The sequence below is a fragment of the Kogia breviceps genome, chromosome 3, assembly GCF_026419965.1.
Source record: "Kogia breviceps isolate mKogBre1 chromosome 3, mKogBre1 haplotype 1, whole genome shotgun sequence".
In the NCBI taxonomy this organism is placed as follows: domain Eukaryota; kingdom Metazoa; phylum Chordata; class Mammalia; order Artiodactyla; family Physeteridae; genus Kogia; species Kogia breviceps.
Window position 1 is genome coordinate 101380990 of NC_081312.1, and position 27151 is coordinate 101408140.

The 27151-nt window shown below is 55.5% G+C and overlaps 1 protein-coding gene across 2 annotated transcripts; it reads left to right on the forward strand.

The window, feature by feature from the left end:
• The first annotated feature begins 2686 nt into the window (after nucleotides 1–2686).
• LOXL1 (lysyl oxidase like 1) lies at nucleotides 2687–27030 on the forward strand. Of its 2 annotated transcripts, XM_059058647.2 has the most exons (7): nucleotides 2687–4761; nucleotides 18521–18629; nucleotides 21397–21534; nucleotides 22023–22179; nucleotides 22778–22873; nucleotides 24466–24581; nucleotides 26692–27030. In XM_059058647.2, the coding sequence occupies exons 1-7, from the start codon at nucleotides 3612–3614 to the stop codon at nucleotides 26696–26698; spliced, it is 1773 nt and encodes a 590-aa protein (XP_058914630.1). In that variant the 5' UTR covers nucleotides 2687–3611; the 3' UTR covers nucleotides 26699–27030. The 2 variants fall into 2 exon arrangements, with proteins under 2 accessions (XP_058914630.1, XP_066885467.1); XM_067029366.1 differs by lacking the exon at nucleotides 22778–22873.
• Nucleotides 27031–27151: the final 121 nt, after the last annotated feature.

Consider the following 27151-nt stretch of genomic DNA (forward strand, 5'->3'; position numbering starts at 1 on the left):
GCACTTCCTCCAGCCCAATTCCTAGAGGCAGCGGCTGGGGCCTGCAGGGTCCAGTGCTGGCTGGGCTGAGGCTTCCATCCCCAGTTCAGCACAAATCCCATCAGTGGCCTTTCCTGAGCTGCCCACCCAGGTGCCAGGTACTGGGCTCAGCAGCCAGGGATCAGGGTGGGTGGGGGAGACCCAGGCCTGTCCCACGTGGGAGCTTGCCTCATCGTTTTCCCCCAACCATAGAAACATTCTGACCTACAGTGGGCCTCTTGGTCCTTTCCTCTGCAAAGCCGTAAGGCGTCCCATTGCTCCTATCCTTTCTCGGCTTCCCAAACCCTCTACTGATTGGGTCTAAGGCCTCCTCATTCCCCCACAGATTTTCCAGAGCCTAGAGTTCTAGCACAGGGTCAAAGGACACTGGCTGTCCTATGGGAAGCCCAGCAGTAGAGCAGCCCGGTCCAGAACATATTAGATTCTTAATAAAGTCACACACTACCAAAAAGCTATTTCAGCCCTATACCCCAGCCCTCCAAGAACCCTTGAGCCTGGTTCCTAATGCCAGGGGCTGGCAACAAGCCTCAACCACATGGCTGGGTCTTAAAACTGTGGGTGTGAACACAGCCTGTAGGGACTGGGCCTAGTAAGGAGCCACCCACCACCCCATCACCTCCAGACAGCTCAGGCCCAGCCTAGCCTGGTGACTGGAAACCCTCATTTGACCTTAGCTCTGCATCCTTTGCAGCCTGCCCAGGTCTCTCTCAGACCCACACTCTGAAGCTTCCAGTCAAAGGATGCCAGGACACCTCCAACTACTTGGGCAAGGCCTTGCCCTGTGTGTGGAGAGGTGGAACCAGGCAGGCTCCCCTGGGCTCAGAGATCTGAGGGGGTGTTGCCAGCAACTTTGGGAGACCCAGACTGGAAGAGAGAAGGAGGATGAGGGAGGGAGTGGAGAGGAGGGAAGAGGACAGGCCCCAGGGGTTCACCCTGAGCTGGGCACAATGAAGGATGCTGAAGACAGATAAAACATGAAAGGGACAGAGAAAATGGGGAAGGGGGGGAACACCTTTGGGGATGAACCCCTTCCTTCTCTCACCAGTCTAGAGGAAAGAAAAAATAGTGGCCACATGCCTGGTACTGTGCTGGGTACTTTTCATAAACCTCTTATTTCATCCTCCCAAATATACCACAAGAAAGGTATTATTACCCTCAAGTTACAGATGAAGACTGTAGCTCCGAGAGCCTAACAGGCTTCCCCGGGGAGCATCTGGAGGCCAGGCCAAGACCCCAGGTCTCCAGTCTCAGCAGAGATGGCTGGCAGGGCCGCAGCCCTGGCCTCAGCAGCCTGCGCAGAGGCCCAAGCTATGTTCAGAGCAGTTTATTCAAACAGAGCCTAACAGGAAACTTGGCTCCTCTGACTCACTCTGATTCGACCTTATTAAGAAACAAGAAAGAGCAGCAAGAGCCAGCATTGGGTAGGGTTTCACGCCAAGAGCTGGCTCCCAGGCAGAGGCCGGCTGAGCACAACAGGCTGTGCCCTGATCTCCCCACAGCTCCAAAGCCCTGAGGCAGCCCCTGTCCCCTGCCTGGCTCAAGAAGAAGGGTTCTGCCTTCTCCACTCTGCCAGTGGGGCTCCCCTACCTCACAGCCATCCTGTATCCTTCCTCTGTTCCTCCTCTTCCCTTCCCCTCCCTGCCTGGGGGTACCCTGAGGCCTGTTTCCACTGTTCCTCCTCCTCCTCTCCTGGCGCTGCTGCCCATCTGGCTGCGGGGAGGGCCCTACAGGACCCCAGGGATTCCAAGCAGCTGAGGCCAGCACTGCAGGGGGCAGGCGGGAGGGAGGGAAAACTTAACCCTCCTGGTCCCGGCCCTCAGCATCTGGTTCAATGTCCTGAACCAAACCAGTTGCTCTTTGCAGGATTCCTGTCTGGAGTCTGAGATCAAACCCCATACGGGGAGCTGAGGGGCTTGTGTTGAACGGCTGCTGGCTGGACTATGAGGGTAGACAGATGCACCGAGTCACCGGAAACAAGCCTCATCCTGAAGCACAGTGGGATGGGGGAACAAATGCCGGCTGGCAAGGATGAGGAGGCAGGGGTCCAGGGTGTGTGAGGAATGTCCACTCTGGCTGTCTCCTCCCAAGGTGGTCTCCAGGCATTTCCAAAGTAGAAGGGGAATCTGGAGAGACCAAAGTAAGGGCAGGTTCTTCCTCCTTAGTGTATAAGCACAAGAGGGAGATTTCTGTCTTCCAGTTCCCATGACCAAGGTTGGAGAAGGCAGTCCAGGGGAGGCATTCAGAGTGATTTCTTGGATGTCAAAGTGTTCAAACTTCTGAGGCCCCTCTTGTTTCTGCTGAGAGAATAGAGAACCTGCCAAAGCACTCTTGGGGACCATCTTGTCTAATCCTCCACTGATCAGATGTGACTGGATCAGAATGGGGAAAGGACTTGCCCAAGATCACCAGCAACCTAATCACAGCAACTGGACTAGTCCCATTCTCCTGAATCCCCCTTTCTGCTATGTGCTTACAGCACATAGTGCCTCCCAATGACGCCTACCCCATAGCAAAGACAGCCCCTGAGTTTCACTTTATCTATGTGCACACTCAGGTTATTTCTAGGTTATACAGGACAGAAACCACACAGTATGGGCAGGAAGTTGATCTCTCCCATGATTTCACAAGTTCTGTTCAGCACAGGGGCATACTTCCGTTCTACAGACTGGGAGAGTAAGGCCCAGGGATGTGCCAAGAGCGAAAAAGCTGAAGCTCCATGTGCTTTGTGCTCAGGCCCAATGAACTAAGGTACACCCGAGGTCCAGAATTAGAGAGTGGCTCAGCTGGGATTCAGCATCTTGCCCAAGAAGGCCCACCAACAGGGAGGGTGTCCAATCACTGGCTTTGGAGAATGGGAGCCCAGGAATCCTGGGGAGAGGCCGGAGTGGACACGAGTCAGGGGCTTATTCAAGCCCAAACAAGAAGCCAGTAAGGTGAGACCAAGGATGCTAGGTCCAAAGCAGAGAGAAATGGTCAGAGTGGTGCTGACACCTCAGCCCCGTTATGACTGCCAGGGCCCCACTCACCGGGCCTGAGTCCCCAGAGGCCCCCTCCTACTCCCTTCTTCATTCCCTTCCTCAGAGGCAGGTCTGGGGCTTGGCTGGGAGCTCAAGGGACTGAGGGAGCATGGCAGCTGTGGGACAGGCCACATAGCTAAAACCCGGCGGGCCATAGGGCCCCGCGGAGGAGGCCCCAGCAGGCGGACCAGGCTGCCCGAAACCTCCCTACGCTCCCAGCCTGTTGCTTATTCATTCAGAGTGGGAAAGCGCCAGCCCCGCGGCCAGCCAGTGCCGGGCTGGCCATGTAAGGCCCCCAGGCGGTCCTGCCTGCCCGGTGCCCTGCAGAGAGCCTCGTGCAGCCCTGGGCACCACCCCTGCCCTGCCCTGACCCCTTGGCCTCGAAATGCTGTCATCGGAGGAGCCGTCCCGCTCGGGACAAGGCCAGGATGGACAAAGCTAGAGCTGGGGCAGGCAAGGAGCCGTCCTGTCCTCGAGGCCGTGGGAGGAGAAGCACGCACAGGGGGCCACTCCTGAGAGCCTCTCAGTCCTCCAGGCCTCTGCAGAGGGGCCACCATGGCTCTGGCCCCAGCCGGTTGGCAGCTGGGGGCCCTGGTGTGGGGCGCCTGCGTCTGCGTCCTGGTGCACGGGCAGCAGGCGCAGCCAGGTCAGGGCTCAGACCAGGGACGCTGGCGGCAGCTGATCCAGTGGGAGAACAACGGGCAGGTGTACAGCCTGCTCAACTCGGGCTCAGAGTACGTGCCCGCGGGGACTCAGCGCTCCGAGGGTAACTCCCGGGTGCTGCTGGCGGGCGCCCCCCAGGCCCCGCATCGGCGCAGCCATGGGGGCCTCCGGCGTCGGCAGGCCCCGTCGCTGCCCCTGCCCGGGCGCATCGGCTCGGACACCGTGCGCGGCCAAGCGCGGCACCCATTCGGCTTCGGCCAGGTGCCCGACAACTGGCGCGAGGTGGCCGTCGGGGACAGCATGGCCATGGCCCGGGCCCGCACCTCCGTCTCCCAGCAACGGCACGGGGGCTCCGCCTCCTCGGCGTCGGCCTCGGCCTCGGCCTTCGCTACCACCTACCGCCAGCCGTCCTCCTTTCCGCAGCAGTTCTCCTATCCGCAGGCGCCCTTCGTCAGCCAGTACGAGACATACGACCCCGCGTCGCGGACCTACGACCAGGGCTACGTGTACTACCGCGGCGCGGGCGGCGGTCTGGGCGCAGGGACGGCGGCCGTGGCCTCGACGGGGGTCATCTACCCCTTCCAACCCCGGGCGCGCTACGAGGAGTACGGCGGCGGCGAGGAGCAGCCTGAGTACCCGCCGCAGGGCTTCTATCCGGCCCCGGAGAGGCCGTACGCGCCGCAGCCGCAGCCGCAGCCAGCCGACGGCCTGGACCGCCGCTACTCGCACAGCTTGTACAACGAGGGCACCGCGGGCCTCGAGCAGGCCTACCCCGACCCGGGCCCCGACGCCGCGCAGTCCAACGGTGGCGCCTATGGCGGCAACCCCCGCCTCGGCTGGTACCCGCCCTACGGCAACATGCCACCCGAGGCCTACAGCCCGCCGCGGGCCGTGGAGCCGCAGCCCCCCTTCCGCGTGCTGGAGCCTCCCTACCTGCCGGTGCGCAGCTCCGACGCGCCCCCGCCGGGTTCGGAGCGCAATGGCGCGCAGCAGGGCCGCCTGAGTGTGGGCAGCGTGTACCGGCCCAGCCAAAACGGTAGAGGTGAGTACGTCCCGGCGCCCAGGCCCTCCTCCATCCTTTACCGAAGGCCTCTCCCAGCTGCTAAGTAAGGACCCCCACCCTCCTCCCCATCAGCAGCTCCAGTGCTTCCCACCTCCCAGCCTTCACCCTCTCCACGCATCATCATCGGTGCCAGGATTTGGCCAGGCAGGCCGGGGCCTTGACTTGGGGGGTAGGGGGTGGAGGGACTCGACAGGCTTTGGAAAGAGACACCTTCCAGACCTGGCTTGGGTCATCTGAGGACAAAGTAAAGGAGCCCCTCTCCCCTCCTCTCCCTCATACCCATCAGGGCATGTCCTCCACTCTTGGAGGTGCCCCTCTGCCAGCCTCACAGGGTGAAGCAGGGAGCATCAGGGTGAGAAAGGCCTTAGGGGACGCCTCTGGAGGTGTGGCAAGTTCCCGGTCACTGGGCATCTGTGAGCTTGTCCTGAATGAACAGGAGGTTAGAAGAGAGATTCTGGGCTGACAGGAGTGCAGACTAGACAACCCAGAGTTCCTTCAGGGGCACACTGCAAGGCCCAGACTAGAGAGGCGAGGGGGCACCAGCCTGGGCACCGAAAAACTTACTAATCGAGATAAGTAATATTTTAATGCATTTTTAAACCAAAAATAATGCAAAAAAATGAACAAAATATTAAAATTTTAAATAGAATCTGTTATGGTGCCATGCCAAACTGTATTCAAGCCTGAGGCAAACTGAAAAATCAGCAATACTGATCGTCTTTATTTGAAATTTTGATGTTTTGTCCATCACAGATTTTTTTTTGTGTGTTAATTTTGATTTTTAAAAATATTGCCTGAAATGTTACTTCTCTTAGCTACTGAGTGTTTAGACACCCTCTTAAATTTTGCACCCCAGGCCAGGGCCTCAGTCACTTCACTCAGTTCACCCTAGTCCTGGCCCTGGGGGAGAGTCCCAGGAGGCAGCTGTGGACAGTGGTGCAGGGGGGCGTTGAAGATATGACCTAGTCTTGGGAAAGCCCAAGCCATCTACACACGAGGACTCAGTGGAAGGGGCAGCCTTCCTTCTTCAGATGAGCAACTCCACATATGCTGATAGCAGGCGGGCTACCTTGGCAAGGGCCCACTAGTGATCTGGCCAGGGCTGAACGGCCATTGGTCCTGCTGTCCTAGAACTCCCCTTCCTGCTTCTGTCTCTGCAAGTCCAAAGTCAGCTTTGGTCAAGGTTTTCCATTCAGTCCCCAATGCATATGTGTTCCACCCCAGCCTTGCCTCTTTCAGGCTGCAATTAATACCCTGATTCTTTACTCCTGACTCTCTGCTCCACAACAATGTTTCTGTGCCAGGTGCACCAGGTGAGGGCTGAGCACTGCAGGGCTCAGGGGCACAGGTAGTGCACACCCAGCCTTTGCTCCTCTGCCTCTGTCCGCACGGGGATGCTTCCTTGTCTCCAGCCATACTGACCTTGGGTGAGAGAGGCTGCCGCTGGGGTGCAGGGGTGGGGACTCCCATCTCTCTAGGGGCTGCTGGAGCCCAAGGCTAGGGGAGAGGAGTGTCCACACTGGCAGTACTCACTCCCTCACATTCAAGGCGTAGCACTCAAGTTGGGTGCTGAATCCCACTTTGAGAACCTGCAGGAGCTCAGGACAGGAGCTAGATGGAAGGCCCTTCTGTGATGTGATGAAGGATGCATCCTCCTGCCACTGTGGCCTCACCCGTATCTGATCCTCAGGGCTTGCAGCATCCCTGCTGCAGGGTGTGTTACAGCTCTGCATCAACTGCTCCCAGAGCTCCGTAGAGGAGAGCATGTTTTACCTATAGGCTAAAGTTTTTTGTTGGCTTTTCTTAGAATGCAAGACCGCAGAGTGGGGCTCAGCCAGAAGCGCTCCACCTCTGGGCAGAGGAGAAAACCGAGGCCTCAAATAGCACTGCTGGCAGAGCCAGGCCTTTTACTTGACATCTATGCCCCAAGCCAGTGGGTTTTCTAAGGTCCTTCTTTAGCCTCTCAGTTCTTAAGGTTCAGAGAGGGACTGGCCAGAGCAAGGCTATGTTTGGAGCGGGAGGTGCTTGGTGCTTAGCAGGGCCTCTGGCCATTGCCCCTGAGCCCCAGTGTTCAATTGGGATTAAAGACATTTCTCCCAGGAACGCAGTATACTAGATGCCAAGCTGAATCCAGGCCCTGCCCTGAGGAAGGAATAGAAAAGGGGACACCTCAGTGCTGTGATTGGGCAGGCACTGGGGGGATGGGTTAGGGGACCCAGGGGAGGGGCCTTCCCAGTGGGGGGGGCGCTAGGAACTCAGGGAGGACTTCCGAGAGGAGGAGGTGCCCAAGCATTGCCTCAAGCTGTCAGCACCCTCCAAGTGCCCCTTCCCTCGTCCTGGGGGGGAAGGTGTGTGGGGGGGCAGTGCAGGCTAAATCGGGGCTCACAGAGAGGCCAGAGAGGGAGCAGTACCTTCTCCCCCATCGCTTGTTCCCCTTCCCACCCTGCTAGGCTGGGATCATGGAAAATCCCGGTTTGGGGAAGGCCAAGCCTTGTGCTTGAGATCAGACCCCCAGGCCTGGTGTGGGAGTTCAGAGCGGATTCTCTGAGACTGACCTCATTCCTCCTGGCCGCACACCCAGGGGTCTGAGGCTGGGCGCTGGCAGCCTGCGTGCGTGTGGGCGTGGACGTGGACATGTCCTCTCAACACCAAACACGTGCGCACCACCCACGTCCTCCACGTTTGGGCAGTTTCCAAGCGCCTGTCCAGAGCCTGGTTTCTTCCTTGGGTGCCTGCACCCCCTTCCCTCCCACCCCGAGGAGGGGGGCTGCCCAAGGCCTCCTGCAGTACAGTTGTCTCTGAAACGTGTAACAGGAGGGAAGGCAAGGAAACAGAGGCCCAGGTCACATACCTGGTCTGCCTGTCACAGCAAATCCGTGCAGAGGCCTGGAGGGTGGCTGCCTGCTTCCCAGCCCCCTGCGCTATGCCCCTCCCTCTCGCAAGCCGGGCCCTCTTCTCCTAGCCTCCTTGTCCCTGTTCCTGCCTCCTCACAGCCTCAGCTTCTCTGAGCTGGTGGTATCGGTGCAGACTAAGATGACTTCTGGCCCTAGAAGACCATGGCTTTTCTCTCAGGGCCTCCCCCTTACACCCTCAGCCTGATTCACTGCCTCTGGCCACCCTATGAAGGTAACATGGAGCAGCCACCCTGGCTGTCCTCCCAGGGCATCTCTGATGGCTATGCCCACCTTGCCTGGCATGGGTCCTCCTTCCCTGTCCTCACACAACCAATCAGAGCTGTGACTGCCTCCTCCCTGGTTCCTTCCAGTCCATCCTACTCATGGGGCAGATACACCCTTGCATTGCTGACCATATTACTCTCCTGCTCAAGAAGGCTCTGTGGCTCCCAAAGCCTTCAGGACAAAATCTCAGTGCCTTAGCCTTTTGCACCAGAACCTGAGGCACCTCCTTCCTCTCTTCTCCTGCTTCTCCCTCTCTCGGGCCTCCACAGCCCCCATGAGGACAGTGCTGCTCCTAGGCCTAGGTGTTGCATGTCCCTGCACTCACACAGGGGTGTTTCTAGGGTACGTCCCTCTCCATCCAGCCTTCTGTACCCAAGAGGCCAGACGGGGCCCCTTAGTCCCTGAGAGCAGCCCTGGCTCCCTGCTGCACCCCCTACTTCCTGCCCCCCTGACTCAGGTTGCCCACCCACCTCCACAAGGCTTGGAGTAGATGCAGGGAAGGACAGAGCAGGCCTGGCCACCCAGAGCATCCAGAGTTAGAGCCCCCAGGCGAGGAGGATGATGACAACCTCAGCCATTGCAGAGGAGCACTTGCTGAGCTTTGTGGCTTGAATGTGCAATTTCATTCACCTGCACAGCCTCCTAGAGAGGTGGGGATTATGGTCCTCTGGTACAGATGAGAAAACTGAGACCTGGGGAGGTCTCACAGCTGGATACAGCCGAGCCAGAATTCAAACTGAGCCTGTCATCTCTGCATTGCACTGAGTTGACCCAGGAGGACCCTCACACCACCTGCAAGCCAGTTGGGGCAGGACTTGAGGCTGGACCTCAGTTCCCCGAGCCACCTCCAGAGGGATAATTCTGTTAGCATACGTTGGACATTTTATACATCATCTCTTAATTTCCACAGCAACCCCACCAGCCAGATGCTGTTATCCACCCCATTTCATAGATAAGGTGACAGGCTCATTTGCTGATTGTCACACGACCTCTTAGTAGTGAAACCAGAATTTAAGTCTGCCTGACTCCCCATCCTGAGTTCTTAACCCTCATGCATTATTTTTTTTTTCTAAATTTTCATGTATTAAGTCTTACCTTGCACATCCATTTGGTCATTCAGCAGATACTTGACTCCTTCCATGTTCTGGGCACTGGTTGCGACAGAGTGAGATGAAACAGAGAGAGTGCACAGCTTTGAGCACCTCCCCAGTGAGGTGTTAGCATGAAGCCTTGTCATTCCCACTCTATAGACTCCAGAACATTTGTTTAACAAGCACATCTACAGCACCTGACACTGTTCTTGGAGCTTTACAATTAGTCACTTAATCCTCATAACAACCCTCGGTATTGTTATTACCCCCATTTTGCAGATGAGGAAACTGAGGCCCTTGGAGGTTAAGCCCAAGGTTGCATAACTGGTAACTGGTGGAGGCAGAATCACAGCTCAGCATCCCTCCTTCCTTCCCAGAAGTTGTCTCAAGTTGCTCCTTCAGAAAGAAAGAAATGGAGTCTTCAGGCCGAGGAAGTTGGGGTAAAGGGTCAGACAGCTATGGAGATAGAGGGACCTGGGTCCTCTTGTTACTCCCGTTTGGCAATGGAAGGTCACTAGTGTCGGAACAAACAAGTCGTGTCCGGGGCAGCCTCATCGCAGGCAGATTTCCTGTCTCCTCTCGTATCATTTAGTTGCAAGGCCACATCCTCTCTCCCCTGTTCTCAAACTGGACCATCCCTGCAAGAAGAGACAGCTCCCATTTTAAATAATCATAATTGCAACTGATATTATTGAACGCTTAATATGCACCAGACACTATGCCAATCATTTTATTTTTATTTCCTTGTTTAGTACCCACAAGGGGGAGGGCCTCGTTTATCTCCTTGTTTAGCAAGCTTGTGAGGTAGATGATATTATACCCCCATTTTATAGAGGGGCAACTGAGGCTAGAGAAGTTCAGTAACTCATCCAAGGTCTCAGAATTCATCAGCAGCCAAGCTCGGACCCAGGCTGACTCTCTCCCCCACTGAACCATCCCAGCCTTCCCTCTGCTTCTGCACCTCAGGGAAGGGCATGTCTCCGCGTTCATTGTTTCTCTCAGGTCTGAACCCCCTAGGACACAAAAAGTTGGATTTTTTTTTGCCTTGAGTTCATAGGTCCCACAGAGCCTTTTGGGATGGTGGCTGAGCAGGGTGGGGAGTCCTTCGGGACTTACAGGCACCAAGCTACTGCCGCACTTGGCCGGGGAATTCTGGTCTTTCGCCTCCTCTCCTTCCTCTCTCCCCACCCCAGGGACCCCATCTCAATCTCCTCTCACCTCCAAAGGGGCACTTCTCCCTAGTAGTCCCAGCCCAAGTCCACCCCACTCCTGTCCAGCCAAGAGCACATGGAAAACTCCCCAGGGCAGTGGCTGGAATGGCAGGACAGGAAGGGCGGGAGGGGGGGGCATGGGGGGGGTGGGAAGGAGCGGGTGGTCCGCCCAGGCAGCCCACACCTGCTTCCAATTCTGTGCCCGGCATTCCTGCGGAGTAGCAATCCGCTTGGGAGGAGACCGGAAGGAGAGGCTGGGTCTCTTGCCTCCCTTGCCCTGCCCTAACAGCCTCCTCGCCACAGGCGGCTGGACCCAGAGGGCCTTTTTTGTCTGGATTCAGGGGGGCTGCACCTGGGTCCCTCTCCCCATTACTGATGGACACCCAGAAACTGGGCATTTAGGTATCACCTGAAAATGGGAAGAGGGTGTCAGAACACCAGAGCAGGAAGGTACACGAATGCAGAAGTCGAGGCCTGAGGGGCCTTTGCCACCAAAGTCTCAGGAGACAACCCACCCTTCCTCCCCTTTGTGGGCCAACTGGAACCATGGGTTTTCCAACCCCAAAGCTAATCCTTTTTCAAAAGAAAGGGCTTTTGGATCTGTCCCAGCCTCTGCCTGATAATGAAGGCTGTGCTCACACAGGCAGTGCCAGCAGACCCTTTGTTGGGTGCCAGTATTTGTGCTTGTGCTTGCTGAGGACGCACAGGTGCCAGGCCCTGAGCTGGGTACAGGGAATTCAGGGGCGCCCTGGACCCATCCCTCTTCTCACTGAAGTCTCAGCCCAGCAGCAAGAGACCAGTCAGGCAGGATGCCGCGGCCCAGACCCACTTCCATCTCACCCAACTTGCCAGCTCTCAGAACACGCTGTGCACCAGAGACCTGGTCCAGCAGCTGGTCAGCAAGCAAAGGACAATCCCACCCTCCCCTTCCCCCAGGGGCTCTCGCTTGGCTGAGGAGAGCAGATATCATCTCATGAGGAAATTCAACCATTCAACAAATATTCATGGAGTGCCTTACTTTGTGCTGATGCTGGTCTAGAGCTGGGTATTTATTAGTTTTAGAAAAGAGACAAAATCCTTGTCCTTGTGGATCTTGTATTTTCATGGGTAAACATAATAAGTAAATAATAGAAGGGGGTAAGTACTGTGGAAAAAATAGAGATAAGTCAGGGAGATCTGGAGTGTTGGGAGAGGTTGCAAAGGTAGTCAGGGTGGGCCTCATGAAGGTGACATTTGAGCAAAGACTTGAAGGAGGCAAATGAGTGATCCATGCAGCTATCTGCAGGTGGAGCATTCCAGACAGAAGAAACAGCCAGTGCAAAGGCCCCAAGGCAGGAATTCCTTGGGGTTTCAAGTGTGTTCCAGAGCAGCGTGGCATGGGTGTGGGTGCATTACGGGAGACAGGTCAGAGAGGCAACTGGGTCCAGACCATGGAGAGCCTTTAGGCCACTGTGAGGACTTTGGCTTTTACTGTCCATGCATTGGGGAGCTCCTACAGTGACATTTAAACAGGGTCTCTGACTGCTATGCTGGGAATGGACAGTGCGGGGGCAGGCAGGGGAAGTCTGAGAGGAGGCCGGTACAGAGATCTAGGCAGAGATATCGGTGGCTGGGCCAGGGGTAACAACGGAGGTGGTGGGCAGTCAGTTTCGGGATATATTTTGGAGGTAGAGCTGATGGGATTTCCTGATGGATTGGATGTGGGGTGGAAGAGAAAGAGAGGGGTCAGGCATAACAGAAAGGGTTATGTCCTGTGCAGTTGAAAGGATGAAGTTGCCATAAGCTGAGATGGGAAGGCCGTGGGCCGAGTGGGTTTTGTAAGAAAGATAAAAAGTTCAGGTCACTGTGAAGGGTCTGAGGGTCAGGGAGGGAACCCAGGAGACCGTACGATCCTCAGGGGCTTCTGGAGGTGGAGAGAGGGGCGCTAAGCAGGGCCTGCAAGGGTGGGATGGCCGGAAGGTAGGGGCTGTCTTCACACTGGGAAGAGTGTGAGTGAGTGAGGTGTGCAAGGACGTGGCAGAAGGCTTGAACAGAGAGGAAGGTAGCTTACCTCCTCAAAGGTGAGCGGCAGCCTCCTCCCAGCTCAGCCCCAGCTACTTCCTGGGCAGTTTGCTCAATTGAACAAACATACATCCCCTCCTCTGAGTCTGGTCCTGCCACTCAGAGAAGCAAGGCCATTGCTGCCCATGGACTGCCTCTCCCAGCCTGGTGGGGGCAGCAGGCCCGTGCTGGAAGAGGAAAGAGGGAGGAGCACCGGGTGGTGGCAGAGGAGGGCCTACAAGCTAGGCTTTGGGGCCTAAAGACTGTACCCGATAAGGGTGTGTGTGTGTGTGTGTGTGTGTGTGTGTGTGTGTGTGTGTGTGTGTGTGTGTGTGTGTGTGTGTGTATGTGTTTGTGTAGCAAGGAATTCCAGGACAAGGGCACTTTGGGGCCTAAAGACTGTACCCGATAAGGGTGTGTGTGTGTGTGTGTGTGTGTGTGTGTGTGTGTGTGTGTGTGTTTGTGTAGCAAGGAATTCCAGGACAAGGGCACTAGGGGTCAGAGGCAAGGGGCAGAAAATGTCAGTTGTGTTAGGAGCTGCCTGCTGATCCTTAGGGTTAAGAGATCTGGAAGGCCAGACCACAGAAGGCTTTAGCTGCCACTCTGAGAAGTGTGGGCTTGATTCCATAGGTGATGGGGAGCCAATGAAGGTTCTGGGCCAGGCTTTATGACCATCCTAGCTCCTTTGCCTGGGCTGTATTGCCCTTCATGGTGGACCGCAGCAGATCCTGCAGCCACCTTGCCTGCCTGCTCATCACTCAGATGTGGCACTGCCAGGCTGATGCTGACAATTTAATGTCCTGATTATTAGATAATAATTTCTCAGGACCCAGAGCGCTGGCTCCCGCCCTGGAGGCCCTCCCAGCTCATCTTTATTCAGGCCATGTTCTGTGAGCTTTCCGCTTTCCCCACCTAAGGTCTCCTCTGGAGTCTGGCCACTGGAGCCAAAATATCCCGCTCTGCGCATATTTCACAACCCACTGACCGGTTCCTGCTGGACATTGTTTATCCTCCAGCCCCAGGCTCAAGAGATTAGGGCTCTTTTGCATTCTATTTTCCTTCATCTGCTTCTTGTGAGCAGGAAGCCTGGGGAGGAAAGATTTCAAAGGAGACGAGGTTTAAGGAACCCACAGAAAAAGGGAAGCCAAAAGGAAAACAGGTGAGGTGTGGGCAAGTAGCAGGAATGTAACCTCAGACCCTCCACTCCGGGCAGCCGCCAGGAACTGCTGAGCAGAAGGGAACAGATTCCTCCTAAAGCAGGAAGGATTTAGGTCAGACGGTGGGAGAATTTCCTGGCAGCTAAAGTATCGTCTGCAGAGGTTGTGAGAGGTCTTGGGCTCTTGCCCAAGGATGGGGAATGGACTGAATAGCTCCTGAAAATATTTTAATCTCGAAGTGCTTATGGAGCCATCAAAACTGCACTCAAGGGGCAGTTAGTCTAATCTTCCCATCGTCCACATGGGAGACTGAGCCTAAGAAAGGGAAGGGACCTGGACAGTAGGGCGTTGGGCGAGATGGCAAAATTGTCTGCTGGAGTCTTTCCCACAAGAAGGCCCCGGCTGAGTCCTGCCAGGGAAGGGGAGGACAGTCCTCAGCTTCCCACGGGCAGGCATGTGGGCCAGCTGGCAGCTCCAGGCCCAGCCTGGGTGAGGTGGGAGGACATCGGCCCCGAAAGAGGCCTTGTGAAGGGGCCCTGGATTCCCCCACAGAGGAAGCTCCAGGGGCAGAGCAGGAATGCAGAGTGCGGGTGCTTGTCCCTCAGCTCTGTGTCTTCAGTGCCCTGGAGGGTCTGATGGGGCCCCCCAAGGCTGAAGGGCTTCCTCCAGACCAGAGGCTGCCTGCAGAATGGCCTTGGGAACCGATTCACTCACATCCAGCCCCTCCCCAGCCAAATAGCCTGGCTTTGGTCATCCCAGGGGTCTTTTCTACCCTCTGACTCAGTGTCCCCCAATTCCTGGTCCAGGCTCTGTGCAGCCTGAACCCCCGTGGTCAGCACGTTGCTTCCGGGGAAGAGTTCTCACAGAGGACCGGCCCCAGGCTCTAGGGCATGAGTCAGGTGGAGGACAATCAGTCTGCATAAATGGAAGCAGTGAGGCCTAGAGAGGGGCCAGGCCCACCCAGGTCCACGCAGAAGGTCTGTGACAGCAGGGTAAGAAGTCTGGCTCCTGCCTGCCTCCTGGGCATGGAAGGCAGGATGCTGATGGTGACCAGGCCTCCCTGGGTAGCCTGAGCAAGACCATCCACCCAGCCTTTGAGTGGTCGGCCCCATCCACAGGGGTCCATCCCTGGGAGACTGGCTAGATGGGCCATGGTGGTTGCATACTGTGGAATCCTACTAGCAATGACAAGCAATGAACTTGACATATCTTAAAAGTTTACATTGGAAATCAAGAAACAGAATGAGACTATAAGACAATGTCATTTATATACTCCAAGGATACAGACCCACTTCCAACACACTGCAGATTTTACACAGAGACACAGATACTCAAAGATATGTCTGAGGGTCAGGGTGAGGATAAAGGTTAAAAAAAATTAATTACAAGAGGGGCCTTGCATAGACCAGTTTAGTTTGTTAGTTTGCTCTGAAATGAGAATTATGATCAATTCAGTTCTCTGCATTTATGAAAACAGGAGTCTCTGGGAAAACTTCCCACTGGAACCTACGTTATAATGTCTCCAGTGCCGGGTCCAAGGGCTGGATGACTCCGTATATTCTGGATAAGAGATCCCAGCCCCCCAACACACAAAATTATATCCCACGACTGATGGTTCTCCCTGCCTTTGAGTAAGCTTTATCCTCTCTCCAGGATCTTCCTTTAAAATGCACACTCCTTGGGATGGTGGGGAGGGGAGGGGAGCACAGGTCTGGTTGTAACCGGACTTCACCCAACATTGGCCACCCTGCCTGGAGGGCCTGGCTGTACTACTCCACAAGCCAGAGACAGCAAACTGGTACCCTACATCCACAAGCCCCCACTCAAGCCTTCCCTCATCCTCCTTCCAACATCACACAACCCACCCACACACCCAAGCCCCTATGGAGGGGCTGAAAGCCCAAGCCTGCAGGCCTGGCTGCTGATGGAATGCCTCCTGGGAGAGCAGTGGAGAAGGAGGCATTGTTCCTTCCTGGGAAAACATACCAGCGGAGGGAGGGGGTCTGCTGTTCCCAGGGACCTCTGCAGGGATCCTGAAGGGGGTGGGGGGGACCCAGCCTGAACTCCCAAGGCTGCTCTCTTTTCCAGCAGCTTACCCCAGGGCAGTGAGGGTGTGACAGGGGTGGAGGGCGGGCCAGGGGGAGCTGATTAGGGGAGTCACAGGATTCCTGAGATGGTTAGAGATGCAGAACAAAGAACATAAAATAATGATCAGGGTGATTCCATTTAAGTTCTGGAAAAGGCATAACATCTAAAGTGACTTAAAAAAAGATCAGTGGTTACATGGGGAGGAGGGAGGGGGGATTTACTGGGAAGGGGCTGGAGGGAACCTTCAAGGATGGTGGAAATAATCCATAGCTTGACTGTGGTGGTAGCTGCACCATGTATACATTTGTCAAAACTTATCAAACTGTATGCCTAAAATCTTTGCATTTGACTGTATGTAAATTATAACTAAAAGAAATCATTTTTATAAAAATAATAACAGTTGGGACCTAAGAGCTCCTCCTGGGGCTTCCCTGACCTGCTGTGTGACTGTGGGCAAATTCATTGCCCTCTCTGAGCCTCCGTTCCCTCCAGCACCTCTGTGTGCCCTGGTGTCCTGAGGGAGACAGGGTGAGGAGCACGATCGTGGATGATTGGCACAGTAAAGTATGAAGCCATTAATCATTAAAGAAGCCTGCCTGACAGAGACTGACTGCCTAACGGTCAGTCAGCCCTAAAGCACGGTGGGTTGCCCCACTGAGGGGGTGAGTGGGGCCCAGGCCCTGCCCTCAGGGAGTGCATAGTCTGGAGGGGAGTAGACACAGGTAAATATGATAGAATCTAATTATAGATCAACACAGATCTAGTAGTGAGACAGAAGTGTGTGCAGCTTGGTATGTCACTGCCAATCAGGGAAGACTTCCTGGAGCAGGAGGCACCTGCCTGAACCTGAGATTTCTCCACAGTAAAAGGAAGATGGTCATCTTTGGCTCAGTATAGGGCCAGGATCAGGACTCAGTATGTGATCATAGCCGGGGTGCAGTCAGAGGCCAGGAGTGGTACCAGCCCTTGCTGGCCCTGAATACCCCTGGCCTCTTAGCTGGCTCTTCCAGCTTCCCTGGACTGCATAGCCAGCTCATGAAATGGCCTAGAGAGGAAGGGTCGGGCCAGAAAAGCTTTGTAGAGCCATCTGTGCAGTGTTTATTGAAACCGGGCCTGGGGTGGGGGGTGGTAGGCCATCTGGTGCCAAATGCTGGGTGTCATGAAGGTTCAGGCCCAGCTGACCCACCGCCACATGTTGCTGAGGGAAAGGCTCTCTGGTAATGGGAAAGGGGACCATTCCTGTCTTCTTCACCTCCCCCCTCCCCCCCCCAACAAGCTTCTAGGGACCAGAGGGTGAGAAACAGCTTGATACAGAGGTGGCCCTTGCTTTCAAGGCCTGAGGATCCCTTGGGAAATGACTGCAGGCATTCCTGGGGGCTTGAGTAATGGGGCCTAGGCTGGCCAGGACAGCCCCCATCAGCCAGGAGCCACCTCATCCTCACCCACCCTTGTGTTCCAAGCTTCCTCTTCATTCCGAGTAGGTGAGATCACACCGGCTGCTCCTGCATGAGGCCGGGGCCCCAGGGCGAGCAGGGGTAGGGTCTGGGAACCCCAGGCATGTGTTTGTGAGGGGTGGCGTGTAGCAGACACCTCTGGGAAAGGCTTAGAAGCCAGAGTTCCCCTCCTCTGCCTCATCTTCTGGACCTATAAGCTGACAAGAGGGTTTTGGCAGCAAGAAGGGGCTAGAAGCCTGTCTGCATGACTCAAGCCCCTTCACTGTGCCTGCCCCCCAAGAACAGAGGGCTTGAAAGAAGCTAAGAGGAACTTACAGCTTCATTTTATCATTTATCTGCCAGAATCCCTGCAGCCTGAGAGGGGAGTGTACATGGAGGTCCAGGCCCATTCCCGTTTAAGCTGGTGGCTGAGCTGAGATGGAGCCCAGGGCTCTGGAGTCCTGCCCGCCTCCCACCCCACCACGTGCCCCACCCCTTCCACACACCCAACATCAAGATCTTTCCTTCTTTATTCCATGTGGATAGGGTCTGGACACCTGAGTTCGGTTTCTGCTTATTCCTAATCATTCTCACTGGGACTAAGTTATGTACGGGGACGGGGTCGGGGTGGGAGGAAGAATGGACAGACCCCTGGCTCTAGCATAACCTGGGGAACAAGTGATCCAGGGGCTGGAGCAGACTCCAGACTTCCCCTGGGCACTGGGCCCTGGGCCCTGCAGGGCAGGGAGCCAGGCCCTCCTCAGATTGGAGGCCTGAGGCTGCAGACAGGGGAAGGTGTGGTCAGGTCTGGGGGCCAATGACAGGATGAAAGGAATCCTGAGAAGGGCGGGCTGGGTGCCCAGGCTGAGAATCCTGCCCTGTCAGCAGCCTGCTGTGGGGACATGTTTTCCTGTGAGCCCCTCCCTTCCTCATCACCCCCACTTCTGTCAACCACCGTTCACCTGGCTCTGCCCAGGAGCCTTCTGGGACCCACTTGGGGTCAGAAGCCCAGGGTTCTCTCTTGGCGGTTCACAAAGAATGCCAGCTGCAGGGGTGAGAGGAGCAGAGGGTGTCTGGGGTCTGGTGAGCAGAGGCCTGGGAAATAAGGACACCAGGGGGAGTGTCTCTGCCAGAAAATTACTTGGTTCATTCAGACCTCCCTCCAGACGCTTGTTCATGCTACTCCCCCTGCCGAGAATACCCTTTTGTCTTCTCCTGCTCTCCAAATTCCACCCAGTCTCCCAGATCTGGCTCATGTCCCAGGAGACTCAGCTGTCCCAACAGCATGGAATTCCAGAGGTGAGCCCCTGCTCCCTGACCTCCCTGACCCCACACCTGAGCCTAGGGAGAACGGTTCAAATCACACACCTTGCTCACATTGGGAGGCTTCCAGGAGGAAGTGACAGCCTGTGTACAGGAAGGAGAACAGCACAGGTCATTTGGGGTTGGGGAGGTCTCTGGGCTTTAAACCTGACCAGCCTGACCTTCCTCAATGCCAACTATTACTCCCTCCCCCCTCTCTCCCTCTCCCCACTCCAGGTCTCCCTGACTTGGTCCCGGACCCCAACTACGTGCAAGCATCCACTTACGTCCAGAGAGCCCATCTGTACTCCCTGCGCTGTGCTGCAGAGGAGAAGTGTCTGGCCAGGTAAGGAGATGAGGATGAAGCGTGGACAGTCCCCAGGAGTCACCCAGGACCTGTGTTCATGGCGGCCAGGCTGCCCGCAGGTTGCACGACCCTGGCCTCTTCATCGGTGGGCCTTGCCTGCCCCAAGGCAGTCAGGTGGGGAAGGGAATGAGAGTGATCCAGCATTTCTGTATACATCACTATATGAGGAACTTAATGGTATTTAATCTTCACACCAGCCCCAAAGGTCTGTGTTGCCCTGTCAGTAACTGAGGAGCAGTGAGAGGAACTAAAACCTTCAGATCTGAGGTGTCTCATGAGAAGGTTCCTCGTGGGGAGCCCAGGGGAGTCTTATAGACGCCTTCAGGATAGAGGGCAGGATTATGGAGCCATCTCCACAGAGGACAGGTGTGGGTTGTCCAGCAGGGGCTGTGGGCATGGGTGACAATGAGGCCTCAGTTATGTGTTGCACTAGAGAGAAGGGAAGGACACCAGTTTACTTGAACCCGGGAGGTGAGCACAGCCAACTCTCCATTATTCCTGGGTTATTCTGCCTCCTGCAGAGCTTGCCTCTGAATTTATTGACAGGGAATGTTCTGTTCAAATATGTATGCTTTGGGGACATCTCCCTGTGCTAAAAGAACTAGTTAAAGATTATATTGACCTACTTCTTTTGTTGACATCTGTCTATGTTGAAATGTCCTATTTTTCTTAATTATTTGCTTTTTTTAAACATTTGAACTCTATTTACTTTCACTTTTGAGTATCTGGGAAGCCCTTTAGAATCTCAACATTTTCTCACTAATGAAACCTCATTCACTGCCACTCAGAATAGCTGACCACAAATTGTTATCCATCTGTAACAAGATAAGGAGCTTGCACTGGAATGTAACTCAACTCACTGCTTCCTTCATCGAGAAAGTCTTGCTTCAAAAAAAAGAAGTATCAACTGAACTAAACAGTGTGGTTCGTGATGTAGTTGGTTTACATGCTGGTGCAAGTTCCTTATCTCACAACAGACTGGCGACAGACAGTGTGTGAACTGGCACCAGTCCAGGGACCACACGTGAGTTCCACTCAGTTGGCCTGCCCACTCAGGTCTTGTCCCTGGAGAGAGAGCATAACGTACTGCTCCTGCTACAGTTCCTCCAGTGGGGAGGAGCTCAGCCTCCATGGCCGTCCATTGAGGCTGAGTTTTAAGGAGTTTGAGTCAAAACCAAACTGTTATTCCATTTTCATGGAATACCCCGTGTGCCCACACCTGAGCTCCCAGATGGGCTGGGGCTCCATCCCAGGGCTATCCTGGTCTAGCTGGAGAAAGTGGCCTCTTACCCAGAACCAAGTGACAGGGAGTGGAAGGAGAGCTAGAAGGAGCAGTTGGCAGGCTGGAACTGTGGGCGGCCAGAGGAGGGAGAGGTTGGCAAGGGCTGAGGCATCAGCGGAGGTTGGGTGTGGGATACAGACCTAGAAAATGCAGCAGAACTGAAGCCTTGGAGCAGCAGAGCCCTCGGAGATTATCAAAAGTGTGGACTGCAGACCGGTGCCAGTTCACAGACAGCAGGCAGAACTCAGATGAGGGAAGGGACTTGCTCCAAGTCTCACCACAAGTTTGTGGCCAAGCTGGGCCTAGAACCCAGACCCTAATGGTTTCCCACGGTGTGCTGAGCCCAACAGAGGGGTAGGACTTAACTGAACAGAGGGAAGGAGGATGTTTTGTTCCAACACAGACAAAGACAGATTCCAAGCCTCCTTCAGACAAGGCCAAGGGCCTTACGTCCTGGCAGACAGGAGCCTACACTGCCTGTTGTCCAGACATCCTCTCAGAGAGAGCTAATCCCCATAACTGGCCACCTCCTGCTCTAGCCTTAGGGCCCAGACCTTAATGATTGCCAGGGAAGTGCCCCTGAGTCTGGCCAAGACAGCTGTCCACAGTCCACTGAAGAGGAAGGAGCCTTCAGCTAGCCCTCGTTCCTACCTATGGGATGTGTGATGTGTGTCCCCTCACTGCTGCCCTTCAGTTTTCTCTCTTTTTCCTTCTCTCCTCACAAGGCCCATCTCAGTTGGCAGTTGGGGGTCAGCAAGTGAATTATGAACAGGCAATCTACACCAGACCAGTGCTTCCTGAGCAAAAAAGGGCAGGTCGCTGGCCCTGAAACCACACAATCAGGGAAAGGTGGCCTACTCACACTGACCCAGCTCAGGATGTGTATGGTATCAGGGTGTGTTGTAGGCAGCACTGTTAGATCTCACAGGCAGTCACGAGTCCTCTAAGTGGGGCAATCAAGGCAGACTTCCTGGAGGAGAGGACCCCAGTTGGGTCTAGGAGGCTGGGCGAGTTCTGGGTCAAGTAAACGGCACAGGCAAAAGTACAGATTAGTGAAAGAGTTAAGTCTGTTTGGGAAACAGTGTTTGAAGCTGGAACCCAGGTGTAAGGGGAGGGAGAAGGTCAGAATCTCCTGAATAGGGCTATTTTATAAAAGCCCTCTGAAGATTTTGATTTGCCCCCACCCTCAGGGGCTGTCCCCAGCTGAGAGTCACCTGCAGGCATCAGGGACCCTCAGAGGGTCATTATCAGGCCAAATGCTGCTTTAGAAAGACTCCTCTGGCAGCTGCCAGCCACATGGCAAAGGCCAGAAAGGAGGGGATGGCCCGCAGAGAGGAGCAGAGGCCTGAGCCTTGGCTGCAGGGCAGGGGTCAGATGTGAGAATCTTCAGGAACAAGCCGACCTATGCTGGGTGTTTGCGTCTGGTACCCAAGCCCACTCTGGTCTCCCCGCCTGTCCCCACAGCACAGCCTATGCCCCTGAGGCCACCGACTACGACGTGCGGGTGCTGCTGCGTTTCCCCCAGCGCGTGAAGAACCAGGGCACCGCAGACTTCCTTCCGAACCGGCCGCGGCACACCTGGGAGTGGCACAGCTGCCACCAGTGAGTGGGCTGCCTGGCCCGCCCCCTCTTCTGGGCCAGGGCCCTGGGCCTGAGTGTCCCTCCCCAGGAGGACTCCGGAGGGGCAGTGCTGGTGGGAGGGCCCCGTGAGTTGTTTTCTGCCAAGGATCCATCACTGGGGCAAGGATTTCTCAGAGGAGCCTTAGCAAAAGCCACAATGGAAGATGGGACACAGAAGGATCAGTCTTGATAGGGGACGGAAGTATCTAGAATACAGGGCATCACCCAAGGGAGGCCGGTACAGGTGGGAGCCCAAGAGGAAGTGAGGGGTCCTGAGGAGGTGCCCTCCTAGGGTGACTGGCTCGGTGAGGACACCAGAGATGCTGCCTGTGGGACACAGTGACCAAGGAGCCCCAGGAGCCCTCAGGAGGTGGTGTCACAGCAGGGTCACCTGGGCCCATCTCAGGAGGGGAACAGGCTGGGAAGCCAGCGGTGACTAGGCCCTCTTCTCCCTCTTCTCCTGCCCCCAGGCACTACCACAGCATGGACGAGTTCAGCCACTACGACCTGCTGGACGCAGTCACAGGCAAGAAGGTAGCCGAGGGCCACAAGGCCAGCTTCTGCCTGGAGGACAGCACCTGCGACTTCGGCAACCTCAAGCGCTACGCGTGCACCTCTCACACGCAGGTTGGGCTGGAGAGGCAGGGCAGGGGCTCTGAAGGACGGAGGACGGAGGGGAAGCCCGCCAGGGATGGGGGCGCTGAGCCAAGCTAAAGACGGGCTAATGCCAAGGCTCCTGGCCGCTCAGCTCAGAGAGTGCAGGTCTTCTTGCCAGTCCTGAAGCCACCAGAGAGCCCCTCGGGGACTACCCTCCACCTCCATTCCCAGGGGTGTCTGCTCATGGAAGGAGAGGAACATTCCAACGAATTCTGGCTGGCATGATATTCCATTTGCCTGGCTGTCCACCCAAATCCATCTTTCTGTCCAAACATCCAGAGAGTGTCCCATCTATCCTGCCTGTCTCTCCATCCATTCCTCCATCTGTCTCTCCCAGGCATCCCCCCACCTTCATTTCATCCCTCCATCTGACTATTAATATCTATCATCTCTCTGGTCCATCCACCCAGTGGGCTTAGGACGGGGCAGACCCACTCTGAGCAGCTACCCCGGGCCAGGGTCAGGATGAATCACAGAGGAAGGAGGGCCCCAGGCTGCTGAAGTGGGCATGGGGTGGCTCTGAGGAGTGCACAGCATCCCCAACCTCTCTTCCTGTCCCTTTTCCTAGGGCCTAAGCCCAGGCTGCTATGACACATACAATGCAGACATCGACTGCCAGTGGATTGACATAACCGATGTGCAGCCCGGGAACTACATCCTCAAGGTGGGGCCCCTGGTTGGAGGCACTCCTCCAACCTGATGCTCACCCTCGGTGTCCCCGCCTCTGACATAAGCTTCACCCTCTGGGCATATCAGCTGATGATGTCCCTGAGGTCTGCACTTCCCACCTGAAGGTTTTAGCCTCAGGCAGACACAGCCTCTTCCCATAAAAACACCGAGGAACCTTCAGCCCAAGTGTGGTGATCCTAGAGGAGGTGGTGACTCTGTCTTCCCTGGGTGGCGGAGGACTTGGAGAGCCATGGGGTCCATTCCCCTATCTGTGGGCAGGGCCGGCTGTGTGTCATCTGGGAGAGGACACTGCCCTCCCTGAGAGAGACCCTCAGCTCCTCATAGGACGCCTGCAAAGCCAAGGGCACTTGTGACCCATAGTTCCTTCTGGCCTGAACCCCTCCTCCATGTACACTCACTCCAGTGCCCCATCCCTTGCGGAGACAAGGAGAAGAGCACGGTAAGGACACACAGCCCAACATGGAACATCCATGCAGGCTGAGCGGGGGCCGGGTCATCACGACCTCACCTGGGGAAGACAAATCTAAGCCTCCTCTTTGCAGGGGCAAAGCGAGGGTGGGGCTCACTCTACGAGGCCCCCTGGGCCCACTGCTCTATGCTGGAGTAAAGGAAGAGCAGAGAAGGTGGGCCTGGGAGGTGGCTTTAACCTGCATGAGGACGGGCTGCTGGGTGGCTGCATTCAGAACACGGCAACCTGGAAGCAGCTGGTTGCGCCCCGTCCTGAGCACTTCTCAGTGGGCTCGGTGGGGCCTCACCCAAGGGCCAAGATTGTCAAGGGTATTCTTTTCCTTCCCTTATTATCCACTCTCAACAAACTTGTACAAAGGCCTTTCTGAGTTCTAGGTTCCGAAGATTCAAGACACATAAGTAATGCACGGTTCCTGCCCCTAAGGAATGTAACTTAAATATAACATCATTTCCTCTCTTCTTAAATGTTCTGCAAATAAGGCTGGGTGTAGCCCACCCCAGCAAAGCCCTCCCCTATCAATCCAGCATTTAAAGGATTTCCTTGTGTCCAGACAGCTCCTTTTCAGACAGGTTATGCTTGGGTCATCATCTCAATGAGTGTCAGGTGCCTTGGGCTCCAGGGCAGGAGATGCTACCTGGCGTCAGACAGGCCTTCCACGGGTCATCTAGACAGCCATGCGAGGTGGAATGGGTGCAAGCCTTGGAGTCAGGGAGACCGGGCATGGGATCCCTGCTCGGCCCCTCACTCACTGCTGGGCTTCCTGGGGCAGTGGCTCTGAATGCCCCATGCGGGGCCCCCTGGCCTGGGCTCTGACTCAGGGGAAACCTATCTTCCAAGAAGGATGATCCAGTGATGCTTCCTTTGACTATGAGCTGTCTCTCCATTCCTCTCTCTGTCTCTCTGCATCTTCCCCCGTCTCTCCATCCGTATGTCTCTGTCTCTGTGTCTCTTGGTCTCTCATGGTCTTTCTCCATCTCCCTGTCTCCCTCTCTGGCTCCTCTGTGTCTGCCTGTCTGCCTCTCCAGCTTCCCTGGTGACCAAGTGAAGCACAGCCTCATGACCAGATCCCTTTTCCTTCTGTTCCTTTCCTTATTCAGGTGCATGTGAATCCAAAGTACATTGTTTTGGAGTCTGACTTCACCAACAATGTGGTGAGATGCAACATCCACTATACAGGTCGCTATGTTTCTACAACAAACTGCAAAATTGTCCAGTAAGTGCTCTTCCCCCAACTCTCTGTACCCCAGCTCCTCTCCTACCTGAGCAGGCAGGGCCATGTGAAACACGTAGGATACCTGCCCTGTGGGTCACCTTGATGGCTGCACACAGCTGCGGCTGGACCAGCCCCCAGGCTGAGCGGGAGGAGCCTTGTCCGTGCCCACCCCAAGCGGAGTGCTCAGGCTGCGGGCATTGGTCCGGGGCGTGGCTCCTGATCTCTCCTCAAGTGGAGACCAGCAGCAGGCAGCGCCGTTGGGTGGAGGTGCATGGGCTCTGCATTCCTAGTTCTGTGACTCCCTCACTCTGTGACATCGGGCACTTCACCTCACCTCTCTGAACTACTTTTCTCTTCAACACTTCCCACGCCGACTTGTGAGGAGGATTTAAAGGCCTGACATCTGTGTGTGTTTCAGGACCCTTCACACTGGTGCTCAATGAATGGCAGCTGTGTGATCGTTAGTGTCCGTATCAGGTGGATTGAATGAAACAGTCTCAGATTAGAACTGATTCTGGTTGGAATCACTTCTAACAGTCATCAGTCTCTGGGCCCAGATGTGGAGGGAGTTGATAAACTCCCAGGCCTTTGGCACGTGGTGCCTCAGCTGTTGCTGCCCCGGACTGGCTGTCCTCAGCCTCTCTCCTGATTCCTCACATGAAGTACTTTGCAGTGGGACCCCCAGCTTACGAACTCATTAAAAACCCCATCCCACTCCATGTGAATTTTAAATGCTTGATCAGGTCAAAGCAACTCTTTTGCATTTAAACAATAAAGAAAAAAAGAGTAGTCTCCTAGAGCTTTAGTCCATCAGCTGAGGAACAAATGTCAGGGATTCCAAGGCCCAGAGAACCATCTTTCCCCAAACATGTCTGCTTGTTAATGGTCGATAGGTATGAGAGGTTTAGGCTAACACCAGGGTCAGGGCTCAGTGTGTGACCAGGATTAAAGCTCAGCATGAGACCAGGGTCAGGGCTTAGCATGTGGCCAAGCTCAGAGCTTGGTGTGGGAGGGCTCAGTTGTGTTTAGAGATAGCCCTTGCACCCTTGGCTGCTATCACTAAGCTAATTTTCACAGCCCTCCACCACACTGTGAGAACAGTAGCCTCTGGTTCAATTCAGAGATTAGGTTCCTCATTCGCAGAATTAGATCAGAATTATCCAGGTCACAGAGTATGTTTGAAACAACTGACTCCCGCCCCATCCCTGGCAACTTAGCCCTTCAGCAGGTCTGGGTTTGCAGCACCTTCTTGCTCCTCAGGGCTTGTCTTGTTCAGCCATTAAAAATCCAGGAGTCACCTAAACTGTAGAGGTTTTCTGGGAAGCAATTCTAGGGAAGGAGAAGGAGGGCAGGAGGAAGGGAGGCAGGGCATACAAGGGCTGAGGGGTGCAAGGGAGGTGGGAAGCCTACATGCCCTCTTGTCCCCCCTGCTGCTGGGAAAGGTACATCCAAATAGCCTCCCACTTCCCCAGGTGGCACCATGAGCTGGGCCCCTCAGCAGGGCGGACAGAGAAGTTGCCCTGCACCCCCCTCCAGCTACCCTGGGGCCTGTGGGCGCAGGGCATGCCGAGGCCCTTCCTCCCGAGCCCTTTACATAAGTGCTTGGAGAGGCTTAGGTCTCATTAGTGCGTCTCCTCGACCCTGACCACAGGCGGGCAGCTGGGCCAGCGCACAGGAAGCCGGACAGAGCATTTCCAGAAAGGCCACGGGACTGACGCCTGTGGGTTTCAATCATGTTTCTGAAGAGGAAAAAGGAGGCCTTTTTTTTTTTTTTTTTTTCAAAAGTACTGAGTTAGAGAAAACAAGAAAGTATTTCCAGACAGTAGCAGCTCTGCTAATAGCCTAGAAAAGAATCTGGAACTCAGGGCATGGGGAGGGGTGATGCCAAGACTGTGCCCTGCATGGGAGTCCATGAAACCCCTCTTTTTGGAGCCCCTTTTCCTGATCCCAGATTACTGACGGAAATGGAGGCCCGTGCCTGCCCTCCCACTTGGGATCCAGGCTGTGGAAGGGAAGCACTCAGCTAGGGAGGCAGTGGGAGCCTTGCTGACAGTTGAGCGAGGGGCCCACGCCTCAGCCTGCCTTTGACCTGCTCTCTTTCTTTCCTTAGATCCTGATCTAGGAGAGGGTGTGCAGATGGCCAACCTCCCCACCTCCCAAAGCAGGCCCTGCTCCCCAGGCAGCCTCCTGCCAGGACAAGCCCGGCCCAAGGGGCCCAGCCACCAGCCACAGGCAGGGGCAGCTGGACGCTGGGAGCATCCTTCCCTGCCCGCCTCAGGGAGCGAACGTGGACCAAAACCACAGGGATTCCGGATGCCAGGCCCAATTGTGTACTTAACTTTCCCCTACAACGTGATTTTGTTGGTTGTTGGTTTTTATTTTTTATATTTTGGCCATACCACAGAGCAAGATTGCCCAGGCCTGGGCTGAATAAAACAAGGTTTTTCTACTCTGTGGTTCTGCACGTAGCCTGCCAGCTGGGTTGGCCAAAGCTAGGTTGGGCTCAGAGGACATCCTTGGGCTTTGTCCTTCCCTAGCAGAATGTGGAAAGGGCAGCCACCACCGTCTGA